A 19,705-nucleotide genomic window follows, 5' to 3' on the forward strand; every position below is an offset into this window, starting at 1 on the left:
TGGAATCAATAAAAGAGACCAAAAACCTGATTGAATAAAACATCTTGCTTCCACTTCATTGCATCCTTGTCCATATTGATCAGCTGTAATAGAGCATGTCAGAGTTACTGATTGACTGGAACAGTTCTCAGGTATTTGAGAGCTAAGGAAAGAAGCCTAAAAGGAGGGAGATTAAGTGAAGAGAGTACTGGGGCATAAGGAATTCTATATTTATATCAATCTAGCAAATGATATATTTGAGGAAGAATATGCCTCATTTTTTTACCTATAAGTTACAGGTAGCCTGTGTTGGTTATTGTTGTATTAATTGCTGTTGGTGAAATGCCTAATGTATTTGCCTCGGTTTTCCTTAACATTGATTTCTAAAGTAGTCTCAAAAGCAGTGAAAGCAGATTGGATACATACTTCTACATTTGTTCCCTACAAAAAAAAAAAAAGCAAAGAAAAATGTTAAGGGCATAAATCCATGAAGCCATAGAAAGCAGAAGAGAAGGGGGCTGTACACAAATTTTGGAAGCTAGAAAGCGGAGGGACACATGGGAAATACATTAGCAGGCCCAAGATAGTAGTATGTGAGCCAAAATAATGAAGATCACTGGAGAGTCTGAGAAACAATCATCACCAGATCCTGTTCCCAGTCCTCACAGTCAAGAAACAACCACACCCCCACCCTGGCCCGTATCTGAAGCTGTATTCCTGAGCTGGGTAAAACAGTACTGGGAATGGGTGGGTGCACCAGGCACAGCCGAGAACAACTCTCCTGAAGAGGCCTCTCCAGGAAGATGAAACTGACGGAATACCTAAAGTATGGAACATGTCCAGAGTGTATTTACCCGAGTGGTGAAGGGCGTGGGGCTGAGCTAGTGTTTAGTATTGAGAAAATCAAACAAATTTAACCAGTAGGTAATTATTGCCTCCAGGGAAAACAATAGCCATGCAGGAAAGGAATTGTGATGGGTAGTTGACTCCATACTGAATTTTGGATAGCATTTAAATAGCATAGTAATGTCAACACTGTATATTGATTCAAAGAAAATTACAATATTGGCATGAAGAGAGGCTAGAAAGGAGAGCGCATGAGACAGGAGTGGGGGGAGGCGGTGTGTCCTCAGTGTTCATAGTGGGTGATCAATTTTTTAAACCTTGAAAATTTTTTAACAAATAACAATACCAGAATATGATTTGGAGATATGGAAGTAAATGCCAAAACAGTAAGTTAGGGAAGGAGGGCATTAGGGGAGAGAGGAGGGATTTTGCAGGTTTTTCAATAGCAAATCTTACAGAGAAATTCAATTTTTTTAAATTAGGCATAGAGCTCTGGCCTGTGTGGCTCATTTGGTCGGAGCGGCATCCTGTAAATGAAAGGTCACCAGTTCAATTCTAGTCAGGGCACATGCCTGGGGGGCAGGTTTGGTCCCTGGTCAGGGGTGCGTGTGAGAGAGTCAGTGCTTCTCTCTTACATTGGTGTTCCTCTCCCTCTCTCTCTTCCTCCCTTCCCCTCTCTCTAAAGTCAATGAGCATGTCCTTGGCTGAGAATAAAAATGAATAAATTAAATTAAATAAAATTAGGCCTAGATATCTATGATTAAAATACATATATAATTTGTTGGAGTTCGGGGGACGGTTGTAGGGATAATTTTTTCTACATAAGCTGAAAGAGACTGTATATTATAGTGACTTCAATATTTGTTTAAATAGGCTCTAAAAGCAGAACATTATAAAAATGATATGAAATTATTTTTATTTTGCAATTTATATAGATTGTGGTATTCAAAAATAATGACCATAAAAATAACCCAATCTTGTTTTAAAAATTTGATCTTGCCACGGCCAGGTAGCTCAGTTGACTGGAGCATTGTCCCGCACGCCAAAATGTGGGTTTGATTCCTGGGCAAGGCACGGGCCTTGGCTGCAAGTTCATCCCCTGGTTGGGGTGTGCATATGGGAGGCAGCCAATCCATGCTTCTCTCCCACTTCATTGTTCCTCTCTCTCTTTGTTTCTCCTCCTCTCCCCCGCTTCCTTCCTCTCTCCCTTCCTCCCTATAAAAGAAAAAGAAACACCTCCAATCTTGTTGACAGAAGTATATGTACTATGATGCTGAACTATTGTGCTCCTTTTTTCATTTTTATAATTTCTCAAGGTTTTCATCAAATGTCAGATGAAGGGTTACCTTTTTTTTAAAAAGATTGGTGGTCACAATGTCAAATATCTTAGAACACATCACTCACTGATAGATGAGTGATGTGTTTCATCTTATTGGATTTAATGTCTGTTCTAATAAGTTATTGTTCAGAAAACCAAAAAAAAAACCCTTTATAACCTGCAACATAAGTATATTTGAAACAAATTAACAAAAATGAGGTGGAAATACAGCTGAAAAGCCAAATTAGTGATAGCATTTGTTTCAACAGCCAGAAGTAAGGAGGAACAGAAAATGTCTTCTCCCCAACTCTGCGTCATTCCTAGCAAGCCCACTCTGTCCACACGCCTATTGTCAGGCCTTCGTCTGGAGCTGATGGAATGATGTGCCCTGGCTTAGGAATAATAGGAAGCAGATGGCCTCAGCCTCCTCAGAACATCTCATTTTAACTGCTTTTATTTCTCTCCCACTCCGGGCTGTATTTCTTTAGGACATTCTTTGACCTTACGGGTAGTAGAAATTATTTTCTGAGAATCACGGCATGGTAAGACCGAAAAATTCTCTGGAGTTTATTGAGTCTACTTGCCTACTTTCCTCCAGATAAGTTATATTTATATGCCTTTTACCTAAAATGGCCAGGTGGGAGAAGGGGCAGTCATCGCTCCCTCTAGTATCGCCGTACGTCTTAAGGTCTTAGATACGGAGCTCTGTGGTTTTTAACCTTTTTTCGGTCGTGGGCCTTTCAATCTCATAAAAGCTGTGGACCCGCTCTTCAGAAAAACTCCTGCATGCACATTCTGCATACACTTCAGGAAATCACAGAGCCCCTGATGCTCATTCATAGACCACCTAAGTGTCTATGAACCTGTTATGAGTCTGATCCAGACCACTTGCTATGCGAATAGACACTACGGAAGTGTTGAATCAAATGAGCGAACGGACCCGAAGAGAGGGACTCTAGTTCCAGCTGACTTATTAGGTGAAAACAAGGGCGTACAATCAATGCCCCATTTCATGCCTTGGATTTTCCTCTTGGAATGTGGAGAATTGGTTTTGGATCGCTTTCTCTCCTTGCTTTTTGGGCTCCGTCTGCCCTTGCATCATCCTCCATCCATCCCAAAGCAATATTTAAAGAATGATTTCTCCTTGAATTTCTAGCCTCAACTTGTAAAAAGCACCCTCACAGAGCATCTTGCCACTCTGAAATAAATAAATAAATAAATAATACTTCATCAGGCCTGATTTGTTCTACATATCCAAGGCTGCCATATGGCTTCAATGACTTGTCTAGTGAAAATGCATTTAATATCTCATAAAACCTACATAAAGATGTTGAATGCCCATAATTAAAGACGAATCCGCTTTGAGATATCTCTTTACCAATTAGCCACCTGGAGCTGCCTGGCCAAGTCTTAAATCAATTAGCCGTTGTGGACATCTTGAAGATGTACGAGTCCTAAGGAGAGCGGGGAATACTTAGCAAGTTCAGTGGCGATGATAGTGCTGGCGTATCTGGATTCAGGAGGCTCTCGTTATGAAAGGACGCATTGCAGACCATTTCCGCTCCCTCGGGTAATCACCATTGGAAGTAACTGAGCAGCATTACCTGCGCCCTGCCCTTTGCAGGGTAATGAAACTTTCAGTGACCACGTGAAGAGCAATGTAGTAGAGGTCATAGGAAGGTACTTGAAGAATTAACCTTACTCCGTGGGTGGTCCTTTCTGTTCTACAAAGGACAGTAAGTCTCAATTGAAGTCCCCACCTTGTGATGCTTCCAGGTTCACAAAATTTCATCATCGTTTCCTTCTCCTTCGATTCTCCTTCGATTCTCCAACCAGGTAGGAACAGCATGGGGAATGTAAAGTTTGGTGTGCCTCTGAATCGCTCTACGGACACGTGTAAGACAATGCAGATGCCTGTGTCACAGTGCCAGAGTCCCAGGGCTCACCCCAGTACATTTGCTTCGTTTTCCATCTTCCCCTGGCCTCCTGCCTTCACCCATTTCACTCCTGAGCTCATGGCAGTAACCCTACTTTCACTCTAGCGGATACACTGACCACCGTCAGAAACCAAGCAGCTCTGAGTGTCCTGCAGACTTTGCAACGGATAACCGGTGTTTGCAGACTGTTTTCTATTAAAATAATGTTGTCTCCCCTTTTGGCTTTGAAAACCAGAAGACTACTCCAAGACATTAGTTATGTCATCGAATTGAAACGTGAAGACAAATTTTAAGGTGGAAAACTTAGTAAAAGATGGCCAGAAGTCCAGGGTTTGAGTGTATCCTTTAGGGGAACTTGGGAGGAAGTGAAGGTGGATGAAGACATGTCAGTGTTGATCTCACAAAGACACTCAACGAGTACTAAGTTCCCTTAGAACAGACGCTATGAGAGTGGTCATCCCAGAGCCACTTGCCTTGTGGAAAGACAGTTAACTGGAAGATCATTTTGATTTTTGCAGGTTTCCTTAAGAAACAGAGTAAGGAAGTTGGACTCAAACTGAAAATAAAACTGAAACTTATGTTAAGAAACAACAAAAGACAGCACTATTTTAATAGCAATGGAATGGGGCTTTAGTGGTCACAAAGAAAAGGAAGTCTCAAATCCCGTGATTAAATCCATGTTCTCGAGGCCTAAGGGAGGAGTAGTTGGTGCATTCGCACATCAGGCAAGCCTGTTGAGGACTGTTCGTGCATTTACTGAGAGCCCTGTGTGCGTTTCCACAACTTCTCTGCCCACACAGGTGCTGCCTCTGAGCAGGACCCGTCAGCCAGCGTCTCCTAGTACATACACACAAACTTCTTCCGCTGTGTTTTCTCATAGGCTCCTCTTGATCTTTGCTGGGATCTTTCTCCTGACGTTCCCCTTCATTCGACACGGAGGTCTTCACTTCTTAGAAGCTGGCAGCAATGCCTTTTGGGTGGGGAAGGGGTGCGTTGCATTAAGGGCAATAATTCAAATAAAAATCCAGCCTTTAAACATAACTCACTAACAGATTTGGGGAGAGGGGTGGCGGAGATTCGTGTGTCTGTGCCTCAGAACAGAATTCTGTTACTTAATTTCAGTTACATGTATGTCTGAAAAGTTTCACATCTCCCAGTAGTCAATATTTAAAATAATGCCATATCCCTAATAATGCCACTGATTTTTCTGTCCTATTTTGTTCTGCTCCCAGAGGTGACAGTGAAAGTCTCACCTTTGCACACCGTCTGCCGTTGTCGTCACACATCCACACACGAGAATTTTCTGTACATCACACTTTGTAGTTTCCTTCCCAAGAGCAATCATAGGGAGTAGGCACGTTTTACAAAACCGGGGAAACTAAGCGAAAGCACTTTATCGAGACTGTGTTAAAATACCGAAAAATAGCGGAGCGGGAATATGAGCTGAAACAAGAGTGGCGGGTGCAGATGGTCATTGAAATTGGGTGATGGGTAACATGGGTCCATAATATTCTCACTATATTTGCATATGTTCAAAAATGGCTATAAAATAAGCGTCCTTAAATTATTAAAATAAAAATAAGCCAAAAACTTGTCAGGAGAAATAAGATATCTTCTTCCTCTCATCTTTGGCTAGGGTTACTTGGGCGCCTTCCCCGATACAGAAAATGCTCGTAATGGCTGAACGCCATGCTACAACGCCAGCGAAACCCTGGGTGGTTTGTTTCCAACCGTAGTCTAGCCATGGCCTTGGAGTCTTCAGATTTCCTTTGGCTTTCATCCCGAGTGCTGCACAGAAGCCTGGTTTGTACCCCAGGAAGACATAAGGGGCTGCCACTTGAAATGCGTGAAACAATCCTCTTGCTCCGTTCGCGTGTGAGAATGTGTGCATCTCCCGGGAATGTCTCCAGCATGACTGTTTCTTTTCCGTGTCGTCTGTGCTGCCACCTCCTTCTCTTGTTGTTAACTGAGAAATTGTTCATCTCTATTTAGGCTTCAGGTCTGCATCTGCTTTATGCTTTCCATCTGCTCTGCGTTGTAGTTTCTTAGTAATATATTAGGTTCTGGGTAACTTTTAAAGAAACAATCAAGTGTGCATGAGCCTTGAGCTTTCTGTCTCTTAGTGGGGAAGATATGAACAGAAATAGAAAAGTGATGTTTTGTTACCAGGTAGAAATCACTTCACCTTTGAAAATTTGTGAAATTGTGGTCCTTTTATTCTTTCTCTCTCTCTCTCTTTTTTTTTTTTTTTAACTTGGCATCATCCAAAATCTACTCTCAGAACTAAGTGACTTAGTCTCCCTGGCCAGACTGAAGGTCAAAGAATTCCACACCGAAAGACCCAGTGTACAGTAAATTGCAAATTCAAAAGTCCCACCTTTTCTTTCTTGTGGGAGCCACCAGGCTGAGAGGAGTGTGCTGTCTCCTCTCCACACCAGGGTATGTGCTCGCCCACTGATGCCAGTGCGCTCTGAAAAGGGAATCATCTGGCAAAAATGTCACTTCACCTGCTGTGCTCAAGGCTCCCATTTGACCAGATATTGTGAACCTTGTTCATACCAACTGGCACAAAAACAGGAGACCCCCCTTTGCTGTCAGTGAATTGGTGGGACATCAGACCAGGGCTGAGTCCTGGGGTGCTGGCAGAGCTGTGGCTCGAATTCCCAGAGTTCGAGGTGGTGGGACTCATCGTCCTAGCCAGGGTGCTTTTGGAAATATGTGTCCTGGGGGCTGCATGTTTGCACCAAACAAAACCTGGTGCTCTTGGCATTGCAGAGAGAACATAGCACAGGAGCGATACGCCATCTGCTCTGCCCTGGCTGCCTCGGCCTGACCAGCACGGTCGTGTCTAAAGGTCATCGTACCGAGGAAGTTCCTGACTTCCTTTGGTGGCTGAGGGTAAAGTTGAAGGCTGCAAGAAAACCAAGGGGGCTGTTTTGCTTCTTCAGAAGCTTAAGGCCTAGAATGATATCACAGAGGTCTATGCCTCTCAGTGAATGAGAGCTGGCAAGGGCAAAATGAGAAGCTGTCATCGTATCCAGTGCAGGGGACTTTGGATCATCTGTAATGAGGACAATGGTCTCCTCAAAGCCTTCAGAAACCTCTGAAACGACTCTGCCTAATGTAAGCAAAGTGAACACTTTGAAACTTGCTCCTGGTGGGCACGTGGCTGTGTCTGCATTTGGACTGAAAGTGCTTTCTGCAAGTCGGAGATGATCTGTGTGGCCCTTGGCGTACAGCGGCCTCCCTCCAGAGTAACTACAACCTTCCGTGCACTCGATGCTTGGTGCAGATCTCAGCAGAATCTTGCAAAGCCCAGAGACCCAGAGACCCTCTAAGCACCACGCAAGAGGATTCATCGCAGAGTCCTTAAGAAGAATCCCCTAAAAAACCTGAGAAGTTAAAAACCGGGTTGAAGTTAAACCCACATGCAACAACCGTGTGCCAGGACACTTCTCTGAGCCAGGCCAGGGACCACAAGCTCCGGGTGGATAGAGCAGCTTCGGCACTAGAAGCCAAACCAGATGAGAAGGGGTTCCAGGCAAGAAGCTGGTGGTAGAGAAGAAAGGAAAGAAGGCTGTCAGTGTTAAGAAGCAGAAGGCTTTGGTGGGAAGAAAGGCTGCAGCTACCAAGAAACCAGCAGCTGAGAAGCCTGCAGAAAAGAAACCCATCATGGAAGGAAAGAAGCCTGCGGCCCGAGCTTACATTTGTTTATTCCATAAAGGTAAAAACACTGTGGACAGCTAGTTTGAATAACCATATCAAAGGCAGTAAGGAACACGAAAAAAAAAGTCCTTTCATATGCTTGTTTCTCTTTTGATAGGAGGGGTGAGCGTCTCTTAATCAGAGAAGGGCAGTTTCCAAAGTGTGACTTCCTCTTTTTTTTTAAAAGATTTTATTGATTTATTTTCAGAGGAAGGGAGGGAGATAGAGAGGGAGAGAAACATAAATTGCTTGCCTCTTGCATGCCCCCAACTGGGGATCTGGCCCACAACCCAGACATGTGCCCAGACTGGGAATGGAACCAACAACCTTCAGGTTCACAGGCCAACATTCAACCCACTGAGCCACACCAGCCAGAGCCATCCTGTGACTTCCGAGTCAGATACTCACATTCAAATCCCATCTCTGCAAGGAGCCACCCGAGGCTCCGCTTTGCCCTCTGTGGAATGGCTGGATAATAGCTACCTTGGAGTACTGGCATGAAGATAAATAACCTTTGAAAAATGTCCAGTACGAAACCTGTCACCTACTGTAAAAACTTTACAAATGGTCAAAAGCTATAATTACTATGAACTCTGCCTAGGAAAGTGCTAACTGTGCACTATAATAAAACCAGTGTTTTCTTGGTTGCCAAATTAGTTGAAACCCATTTTCACATTAACAGCAGGCATTTGCTAACTTAGAAACCACAGCTACCAAGAGGCTCCAAAAGAAGGTCTTCGAGACTGCTGCTCATTTAATGTGTCGAATCTGCAGATAAAACCTTCTGCTGCACTGCGAGGCTCGGTGGATTTGATTATTTCCCGTCCCCGTCTACCTGGCTGTCACTATGTGCACCCTCCGAGGTGGAGGTGTTCTGACCAGGGCTTGGTCTGGACAGAAGTTTCACGCTTTGTTTTTGTTTTGTGCTTGAGGTTGGTAACGAAGAATCCAGGAGAGCTGTTGATGCTCTAGGGAAGGCAGAGCCGTCACCTGCTTTCTGTTTTCTATGAAGTTGAAAAAGACAAAGAACAGCAATGCTAATAAAACTGGCACTGTGTCTAGTCAAGTTCCAAAAAACATCCACTACTTTTGTGGAAATAGAAGACTTTGATGAGAGCAGATTTTTTGACATGAAATATTTTGACAGTAAAATTTTTTTGTAACATCTGTATTGATTCGTTTATACTTTTAGCAAACATTTCCTGAGTGTTGTCTTTGAGCCAGGTATATTGTTAGACCCTGAGACAGTATTGTAAAGGAGAGGAATAGCTCAGTTAAATTCTATCATTTGAGGAAAGTTTCCAAAACATGGGCTGGGTTTAAATAAAGTCACAGGGGATGGCAGAGTTTCCCAGGCATCGTGACAGTGGTCATCATTACCATTGACGCCCCAGATGAGTCCTCAAAGCTGGAGAAAAGCTCGTATGAGCAGGTCACCTCTGGGAGGTGCACCGGGGACCTCATGCAGGGAGCTCTGGCTGGGGAGGTAGCCAAAGAGGATAAACTCCAAGGCCACTCCTCTCCTGCCTTCTGCAATGCCTGCTGGAAGCCGGAGGGACTGGGAACCCATCGGTGCGGTTCACAGAGGCCAGCCTCTGGAGCAGGGCTTGGAGCAGAACATGGAGGGGGCTGGAAAGGGCAAGGGGAAAATCCAGCACAACTCTGACCACCCCCCCGAAGAGACTCTATCTGGCGGTAGAAGACTGACACACAAGCGAATAAGTGTTAATACCCATAGTAATTAACATGATACTGACACTTAGAAAATAATATGAGAGCCCAGATGACAAAGCCACCAGCTCTGGTATTAGGGAACGTTTATTCTAGATCTCAAAGAACGAGTATGAGTTTACTGAATGAAGACAGAATGCCATAAGGGACAGAGGAAAGACTACTATATAAATCACACAAATATACAAAACTTGTTTAGAAATCATCGATGTGGCCACTGTGTAAGATACAGGGGACACGGGAAAAAGATCTGGGCCTTTATGAGGCTTTGTTTGGATTCTTGGAGAAAATCACCCGGAGTCGCCACAACATGTCCAATAAGCAAGTGTGAGATACTTCTGATTCGCCCGCTTCAAGAACCGAAGTCCCACCACTTTGTTATTACAATTAAATGTGATATATCTTAGCAAGTGGCATCGTGTTGACTCCTCCTTTTTGTTCGAGAAATGGGTGGATCTAAAGAGCAGTGGTCTGGGGATAAGCACAAGCCGGGGCATCAGGACCCACCACTCATCACTGGAAACCCCATCCAGCCTCCTGTCTCTCAGCTCTCCTGTCTCTAAAGTGGGAATTGCTCTTGCTCCCTCAGCTCTCTCTAAGATTATTGTGTGGATCAAGGTGCCTGGAATGCATATAAAGAATGTGACAGATAAGATGCAGGGATGGCTCCTTCTCCCACATCAGTAGCAGCTGAGATGGGCCACACAGGTGAATTTCCCAATTAATTACATCACGGTTTTTAAAGCAGAGTGTCTCAGTCTCAGTACTATGCACATCCAAGGTCAGAATACTTTTCTGCTGGGGGTGGGGAGGGGCTGTCCTGAGCACTGTAGGATGTTTTGCAGCGTCCCTGGCCTCTACCCACTGGCCATTGACATTCTCCTCCCTCAAACAAACAAATGTGACAAGAAATGTCTCCAGACTTTGCCACATGTCCCCTTGGAAAGCAGAATCATCCCTTTATTGAGAATAACTACACTAAACATTCTTTTTCAATCTTAACCATTCTGCATGGTAATCTTTCTAAAACACATTGGTCACATCCTGGCCTGTTAAACACAGCTCCTGGGCTGCTACACGGGACCACTGGCTGTCACAATTATGACGTCATCAAGACCTGTTAGAATTACTTTTCTGCATCCCCGGTCTGCTACGTGTTTGTAGACCTTGTGTCTGCATTTCATGCTTTTTATTTTTCCTCCCTTTCTCCCTGTGAGGCTGACAGCTGTCACTTTCCTGTAATCATCAAAGTGTAGTAATTTTCCCTTTCTAATCTGCTGAGGACTTAAAACGCAGTCAGCCAGTTTTCACAGAATGCGTCTAAAATGAGAATCAGTCCCTGAGTTTGGGCCCGGGCATGCAGGAGCCTGGCAGATGGACTTGGTTTGTTTGACCCATGCAAAGGCTTTCTTACTTCTCAGTTCTGAATTCCTGCTTTAGGGACATCTGCCAGGTAAGTGTGGTATTGCCACAGTGATGATCGACCTGACTGAATGATTTTACCCACATCAGTTTTCCCACGTCTTTGTTTTAGGATGAAATAAGAGAGGGATAAAAATAGTTCAAACATTCCTACCAATTGGGTACAAACATTGCAGAGAACAGTTAGTCTTTTATTTCCTCACCACCCTTCTCACCCCTGCTTCCATTTAGAAATTATATGAGAGGAGAATATGTCACTTATATTGTCCAGGAGGCTACACAGAGCCTGGTATCACGTAATATAAATCTCTAATGTGTTAGCACCTGGTACAGTGGCATGGTACCCGGCACATTGTTGGCACTCAAAAATGTTTGGGGAAGGAGACACATGACTGAATAGTAAGAATATAACTTCACTTTCCAATTGTCAAGATAAAAAAAAAACTTATGTAAGATATATCAAGCCAAAGATAACGACTTTAAAAATCCAGATGAGGAACATGGTTTGTAATGAAAGCATAGGCTAATCTTTCAAGTCACAGATAAAGAGGGAACTGTAATCATCCCAGAGGGGAGAAATAAAATGATTAAACACCAATCCATTTGCTGTTCTGCTGCCATTCTCTTTTAAGTTTGCAGAGTGGGCGTGGCCCAGCAGACCTCAGCTCAGGGGACAACATTCAGCTCCTCCTTGTCCCCCCATTGCAAATGTTTGTGCTTTTCATTGGACAGGAAGAAAGGGGACGACTCTCAGCATCTGCCTGACACCAGTGGACAGAATCTCAGGCCTCTCTAACAGCTTGTTTGACCAAGTTGTTAGGCTATTTCTGGCTGCCGTAGCAAGGACTAATGTCTCACACCAGAATAAAGGAACCTGTGGGGTACCCTCACCTGAATGGTGTGCAAGGTCAGAGGAAAGCATTTCATTTTTTTAAAAATGGCTCTGGACAGAATAAAAAAGGGATCAGTGTCCAATAGGAGTCTGAACACTGGGAGAAGAATGGTATTTGACTTGCTGCATTTTCTCAAGGTCATGACTGATCTTAACAGCCCCCGTGGATGACAGGTTTCCAGATAGTGATTCTGGACCAGCCAGATCCTTGAGAAAGGAGGCCAAGACTGACTCGTTTCCGCCTGGGAATACAAAACCTGAGATCACGCTGCTGTAGCAAGATCACCACAGGGCTGGTCTGGGATCACCCAGAATCCAAGCTTACTCCCCACCCCCATGGCCCCTGAACTGAATGAGCCCAAGGATGCTGTGACCTGTACTTGCAGATTTCATCAGGTCATTTCAGCGAGGAATTCTGTTGAAGAAATCAACACAGCGTGACCTGGCTAACTCAAGAAAATAGCCGGTCCTTGGGAGATAAAGAAATCCCTAGAAGATAGTACCCTTCTATTTGTATTTTCAAAAAGGCACCATTTGTCAGAAAAGATCTCCGTGTCTCTGGGGGTCTGCAATCTTGACATTTCAGATAGGTCACTGGTTAATTGGGCTGGGTGGAGGATGCTTTTTATTGTGGTGACTCTTGACCATATTTTGGCTGAAGGTGACTGATTAAATCACATGCTTCTGTGGGTGAAAGATAGCACTTCTCTGGCATTTCGTCTCCTCAGAGCAGAGCAGGAGTTAGGTGAAGTGACTTGGGAAGACGGTGGGTACTTAGCTTTGTTTTTTCTGCATTCCTAACAAAGAGGAGCAGGCAGTGGTTCCCAGTGCCTTTTCTAATGCAACCATCACACGGCGATTTCTTGAAGCCAGTGTGTCTGGAGCATGAGCAAGCGGGGGTGTGGTACGAGACAAGTTCAGCTCGCACAGAACCCAAGATTGGTAACCCAGTGGGAAATGAGGGATGAGGGGGGCTTAGGCAAAAGTGGAAACAGTGCCGTTGTGAAATTCTGGTTCGAATTCTCTCCATCCGCTTGAATCTAAGGTACCCTAAAGGGCTCACTGAACAAGGGGTTCTGAGGCAGCAAAGGGCGTCAGTGCAGAGATGTTGAGTTAAGGAGGTCCTGCTGCCTGTTTGGTGGTTGTTTGTGGGGTCCTTGCTAGGTGCTGGCCGTTCTTATGTATGTCATTTAAGAGAACTGTTGGAAGCCTTGGAGATGTGACTTATTATCTTTATTTTCAAGATGGGGACATGGACGCTTCTGCCTCATTTGTCTTAGGTCAAGTTTCAGTCCAGAGTGTGTGAGACAAACAGCAGGGCTTTATTTGGGAATGGCAGAAGTAAAAGCAGAAAACAGGTCTTCGGATTGCCTTCTCCACTTTACACTAGATAAAATTCTTCTTATGCTTCCTAGGCTAAATTAATTCTTGAGGTCTAGCCTGGGCAACTAAACCCCAGGAATAGTACTGTGTCAAAGAGAAAATGTTTTCTCATAGCAACTGTAAAAATGGTAACCTGTAGGCTACCCACACATGTTTATATTAGTTGTAGAATAAGCTCTGTGTGTAACAAGTGAATATATGTGTACATGTATATGTATGTAGTAGTTATTTATTTAATATATCCTATATCCACTACACCCAGAAATATTTCAAAATAATAGATATTAAAATGTTAAAACCAGCCATCTCCAAAAGATAGTATTTAGGGTCATTTCATTTTATTTATTCTTCCTTTTTTTGGTTAATCTACATTTTTTTTCTACAGTGGGAATGGAACAAAATTACACTTCTTAGGAAAACGAGAAAAAAAGAGCGGGCACACACCTGGCTCTTTTTAGAACCAGGTGTATGTGGTTTTCCCTTTTTCCGCAGTCCATCCTGGCATCTGTATTGAAATCATCACAGTGATGCAGGTTACTTTTCCAGTTTGAAGGTGACCCTGTGAGCTTACCAATGTAAAGTCTGTGCAGGTATCGAAATACCAAAAGCATCAACTCAACAGAATTGAGGTTAAATCATGAAAATTAGGATTGAGCGAACATTGGGGCGAGTCATCAAGGAAGAAATATGAGAAACCAAAGGGAAGGAGTAGATTATACCTGATCTAGAAGGCCCGCAAGCAGGAGACGTTGGTTTGGGGTGGGGGGTGAGCAAGTACAAAAGAAACTAACAACAGAGCTGTCCATCACAGCCCCTGAAATCAATCTGGAGGAAGAACAAAGGGTGGACCTCACAACACAAGAGGGGCTATAGAAAGATGGGCCAAGGAGATGGAGTAGAGACGAGCTGGAAGCTGGGTGGAGGACAGTGTGAGGAGCAGCACAGCCGAGCCGTGGGCGCGGGTGTGTCTGAAAGGCCCATCCTGGGGTGTGGTCCTGTAGGAGCAGAGGGACTCTCATGACTCATTTGTCATGGGAAGAAATGGGGTGGGGGCGTGTGGAAGGAGCAGGGCCCCCAGGACAGAGGGCATGGAAACAATTCAGATACGTGTTGTTAATGATTGTCTCCCAGGAGCCTGCTGTGGAAAGACGGATGATGGCGTAAGGGGTGTTACTTAAATCCTTTCCAGCACAGCTCACTGTCTCTTTCCATGCAGCATGAATCATCTTCTCTGGAACTTTCTTGTTTCCAGCCAGGAGGCTGCAGCACTGATAAGAGCCATTGGGAAGACGAGTGTCACCTCGCTGCCACTTGTGCCGCTGTTCTTCACCATCCCGTCAACAGCCCCCGGGTGGAAATGTTCTGTGCAAACTGATACCCGACATACAGGGACTGACTGACTCGAGAATGATTTTTCAGAACCTAAGTTATATCCTAAAATAGGAGGCTTCTGGCCCCATTCCCACCACTCTCCTCCAAGTCTTTCATCTTTTGTCCACAACAGATGTGGCCAATTTTCCCGTAGTTGGAGTCTATTTTACTTGCAGAAGACTATGGTTTAGGCATTATTATTGTTACAGTGGTGGTTGTCATTGTCATTTAAACTTGACCTTTTCCTAAAAGTGATTGAGAGAATTTCCTGGATACAATGGAATCTTTCAACAAGATTGAAACATAAGAACTTTTTAACAGAAGGTATAGTTACAACCCCAAAGCCTCGGTGTTCTATTTCACCTTGGGGGCATTTTCTTCTTGGTGCATAGCTGGTACTCTACAAAATGTTTTGGAATTAAGCGTCAATAGATTTCTTTTCACATAAATCTTCTCTCTGTTGCCTGTTAGTGTTCTATTCATTGGTCAGACTACCTTCCTTTTCTGGGGCCTGGCCTGGGTTGGTGGATAGGTTAGTGAGTTCATTCGTTTACCCATTTAGCTAAACAAGCATGTGCTAAATGTCGGAGATATGTGGGGCATTGAGAGCACATCACTACTGCATGTTCTCATCTCGGCACCCACAATACCAGGAGCGTAAGCTTCACAAAACACCTGCCATCTCTGGCAACAATGCCTACGACAAATTGGGGCCTACTGTTTACAAGGCAACTTGTTAGGCCGTGAGGTGCAGAGAATATGTAGTGTATCCTTATAAATACAAAAGAAAGGTAGGACATTTTATTTTAAAAAATAATAATATGGAGCATTACATTTTATGATAATTTAGTTTAGATAATTTATTTAACCATTTGCACAGAAATGATGCAGAGTACGTCTGCCACCACTCCTATTTTGGCACTGAGGTAACTCCTAGAACCACGAGGTGTTTGTCTAGGTTCTCCAGACATACAGAACCAATAGGGGCGAGGGGAGGTGGAGAAGTTCAAGGACCGCAGTGAGCAAGCCGGAGACCCAGGGAACCAATGTTGTAGATTCAGTCCCAGTCTGAAGGCAGGGGAAAACCGATGTCCCACCTCAAAGACCGCCGGGCAGAGAGAGAATGTTGGGGAGGGCAATCTGCTTTACCCAATGTGCTGGCGTAAGTGTTAATTTCATCCTGAAACACCCTCACGGGCACACTCAGGTTGACCAAACATCTGGGGACCCCGTGGCCCAGACACATCAACTTAACCGTCACCTGTGCCTTACCTGAGATTGCACATCACGAAGAGTGAGATCTCATCATGAACAGCCTTCCACAGGGTTCTCCTTGCAATACCAGCCATGCCCAGCTCTACTTAGCTATGGCAAACGCAAAAATGGGTTATGTTTGGGGATGTGTCATCAACAGCTGGTTCACAAAGAAATATCCAGCTTGCATCCCATCTGTCTCTAAAGCAGCTATGTTGGTCAGGGGCCTCTCCTACCTCTGCTGGGCTAAGAGCTACCACCATCAAGGCCATTGGTCCATGAGGTGCCTAGACTGTCAATCAACATTTGGTAAATGAAAGGGAGGGCAAGATGAAGTGGGGAAAGGAGGAGAATGTGGCAGAGGAAGGAAGATAAATAGAGAGTGGAGAAAGTGAAGGAAAAGAGAGGGCAAGTGAGGGAAAGAAGAAAGAAAAATGAGGAAAGGAAGAGAGGAAAAAAGAAAAAGAGGAAGAAAAAGAAAGAGCAGAGGCAGCAAGAAGGGTTCTAGAGCTGGATAGGGAGAAGGGATGACCTCTAGTTAAGCTGGAAACGCGTAGACTGGGCCGGGGCAAAAATGGCAGGATTCTTCCGGCTCTGTGGAAAGCAAGCCCGGGGCTTCGGACAAGATGCCCAGCTTGTGTGGACCGAGAAGGAAGGAGTCAGACCAGGTCATCTGACTGAGCACCCTGTCTCCATCCTGGTCCTCCAAGGATCAGCGAGCGTAGCCTGGCAGCCAGCATTCCAACCCAGTCCCACTCTCTTCATCCGCCCAGTCTTCTTATCAGGCGCCTAAGTGTCCTAAACAAAGGTAGGGAAGAAAACCCACGACACTCTCTGTAGGAGCTGCATGGCGCAACCTAGACAGGATTTGAGAAGGGCAGATCTTACTTCATTTTGACGCTTCCGAAAGCCAAGACCCGTGCAGCACAAACCTTGGGTTGTCCCCTCCGCGGCACCCAGGCAGAGCATGACTAGGGCGCTTCTGTAAGGAGAATGTATGATGAAATATAGATATTTATAATTGAAGTATCTTTCCCCTGGGTATCTCTTCTTTTTTTTCTTTAATGAAAATTCAGTCGGCTGAATATTTAGCTCCCCAAGGAAGACCCCTCGGCTGTCGCTTACGCTGCACGCATGGGGAGAAGCCATAACGGAAAATGACGCCTGCCCCTGGCTTAGTCTCGGTAGGAGACAAGGTCTTTGAGGTCAGCCCCGCTCAGCTGCGATTAGGTATTAGGTACAGAATGTAGCGAAAAGCATTTTGTGGGAGCCTGCGTACCAAATGGATGCTGGATCCAATTTTATCCGTGTACAGGTATATCAAATAAATTTAATTTCCCCATTGAAGGTGCTTGCTTTTAATTCTGGGGCCAGCAGTGCAGAACAGTTTTGAAGATTAAATTTTTATTCCGAGAAAGCAGCAGTTGGGGATAGAACATCTGATGCAGGAGTAACCCAAAAGCTGAAGTTTTTTTCAATGCTCACAGGGTGGGGAGGTGGTGGGGGGGGGGGGGGGGGTGGAGCAGACGGAAAGATCTAGGGAGCCCTAGGCAGACAAGAGACCTTCAGGTGCAGGATTACGCCTGCCACCTCATTTCAAACCAGATAATCACCTTATTTATAACCCAGCGGAGCTGGCGCCGACGCCCCGATTGCAGCAGCAGGGACCCTGCGGTCACCTGAGACATCTGGTGTGCCTCTGGGTTATATGTGGCTGCGCAGCTTCCTTGATGACAACCACCCAATGCACATGGGTAAGGAATAATTTGAAGGCCACACTGGAAGGTTGTAAAGGATAATTACTTCCCCCATGAAGCCTTTCCTGACTTCTGCCGCTCATCCACCCCCGTCCTGCGTCTCACTGACTCAGTCCCTATGCCCGTGTCCGTGACTGGAACTGTAATGTGAGGTAGTGTTGCCTAAGGGTTAAGTCCTACAACCTCCAGCAAGTTACCTGACCTCTGTGCATGAGAAGTTTCCTGCATTTTAAATGGCGATCGCAGTAATAGGGTTGTGGGGACTGAGTGAGCATACTTCACTCAGTATTAGGCACATGGGAAATATTACAGGTAACATTAGAAGCCTGCGGAGGACAGCCCATCCGACTCTCAGGTCTTAGCCCAGTGCCTGACACCTTTTCACAGCTTAGTGGGAAACACAGTTGATTGACTGATGTTTGATCTCAGTTTTCTACCTGCCTAGCATTTCATACTTCAAAGCTTGGGGTATTTTGGGGTATTCACCAACATGAACAAGCTTATGTTCTTCCCATTTATCGAGTGCCCACTGCTTTCCAAATACTGTTCCGGTTACTTGATGTAAAGTATTCTATTTCATCCTGATGTAACCCTCTTATTTTTTCCCACTCTGAATATTAGGAAAGAGAGGCTTAAAGGGTTTAAATAACTTGCTTAAGGTGGGGAGCTGGTATTCAGTGAGTGAGGAGTCAGACCCATCACTCTAAGCTCATGCTCTTTTCACCTTTCCTTGGAGTCCTATGCGTACCAGGGATTGGACAGTTCAGGGGCACGCTGGCACTCTCTGGTGTGCTCTGCCTGCCCACATGGACCGCCCTCCTTGCATGATCAGGGAAACTTCTAATCAGCTGATTACTTCCCCTCCTGCCCTAAAGGCCAGACACTCGGCCTGAGTAACGATACAGGGGAGATTTTCTCAGCTAGTCCTCCAGCCTCCGGGCAAGCCCCACCCGCCACCTGGACCACATTCACTTGGAGGGCGCTGCAAGGTTCGGGTCACCCAGCTAGTGATGAGGCCACCAGCACGGTGGGTCTGCAACACCTTCCACCTGCGACTCCATGAACAGTTCATAGTGCAGCTGGAAACTAATCCTATTTAAAGTTTACATTCCACTCGAGACCATTCTAAGGGGCTGTAGCTGCTGCTTAAGACAAGAGCAAAGGGAACCTGCTGTCTTACACACAATACACAGAAACCCTGGGATTACTGCATGTCTTTTGTGAGTGAGAAGCTACCTGTCATTAGAATTATCTTCCTTGCTTTCTAAAATATAAAATCTTTAAGAAGGTGCTATTTTATTGAATATCTAAAATAATTTATGAGGACAGAAACTGCAACTGAAAAAAATTATATGGGTGTATATCTATACCTATATATGATATATGGTAAATTCCTTTTTATGTAAGAAAATGAAATTAATTGTCAGTTCAAGTAGCATTTTTGAAAATAGGAGCGATTTCATTCAGAGGACAGTCCTTGAGCATGAACAGATTCTAATGAATAAAGAGGTGCTCAGTGCTGTATTTATCTTAAATTGGATTTGTTTTAGTGAGTCGAGTATTATAAGGAGAAGTACATGTTAAGAACTTAAAAGAGGGTTTTAATAAGGAAGGTTTTGGGGGCTTTTTGTCCGATAGCACTGATCAGAGTCTAATTGGCTTCCATTTCTTGCACTTACATTTTCAGAAGGAGGTGGACATCTTCTAATGTTTAAAAAAATAAAGTCACCTACTCACTAATCGTTTCGTCAGGTAGTGGCCAAAACAAAGAGTGGGCTAAGGCCAGGTAGGTGAATATACTATCGTTGTCACGATCAGATTCTGCCCACAGCCATGGCAGACATCAAAAATCAGTCTGAGCAATCTTAACATTCTTCTCAAGGTCACCTCTCGTGCAGCCACCACCAGTTCACTGATACTAGCCACCTCTCCGACCCCGAGCTAACAGTCCTTTTGTCTCTCCGTAGTCAGAGCAAGTGTTCATGTAAGTGTAGCCAAGAGTGAGAACAGGATTCTGTGGGGAGTAGTAGAGATGTAAATACTCCCTGTGGAAATCATACTACCTGAGCCCCGTTTTATGAGCAGAAGCAGTAGCTTCTGGTGTAGGAAG

The 19,705-nt window shown here is 44.7% G+C and overlaps 1 protein-coding gene and 1 pseudogene across 3 annotated transcripts in view; both read left to right on the forward strand.

Annotated features, from left to right (window-relative positions):
- The window catches only part of SAMD12 (sterile alpha motif domain containing 12), a 316,862-nt gene that overhangs the window by 254,998 nt on the left and 42,159 nt on the right, over nt 1-19,705 (forward strand). The window contains exon 6 of one of the 3 annotated variants that reach the window (XM_045181706.3): nt 14,466-17,328. The exons of the other annotated variants lie outside the window; for them this stretch is intronic. Within the exon in view, the coding sequence (XP_045037641.1) occupies nt 14,466-14,485 (20 nt within the window). The 3' untranslated portion in view covers nt 14,486-17,328. Of the gene's footprint in view, nt 1-14,465; nt 17,329-19,705 lie in introns of those variants that run through there. 3 annotated transcript variants of the gene reach the window in all.
- LOC112315531 (large ribosomal subunit protein uL4-like) lies at nt 3,636-14,436 on the forward strand (annotated as a pseudogene).

The sequence above is a fragment of the Desmodus rotundus genome, chromosome 8, assembly GCF_022682495.2.
Source record: "Desmodus rotundus isolate HL8 chromosome 8, HLdesRot8A.1, whole genome shotgun sequence".
NCBI classification, from domain to species: domain Eukaryota; kingdom Metazoa; phylum Chordata; class Mammalia; order Chiroptera; family Phyllostomidae; genus Desmodus; species Desmodus rotundus.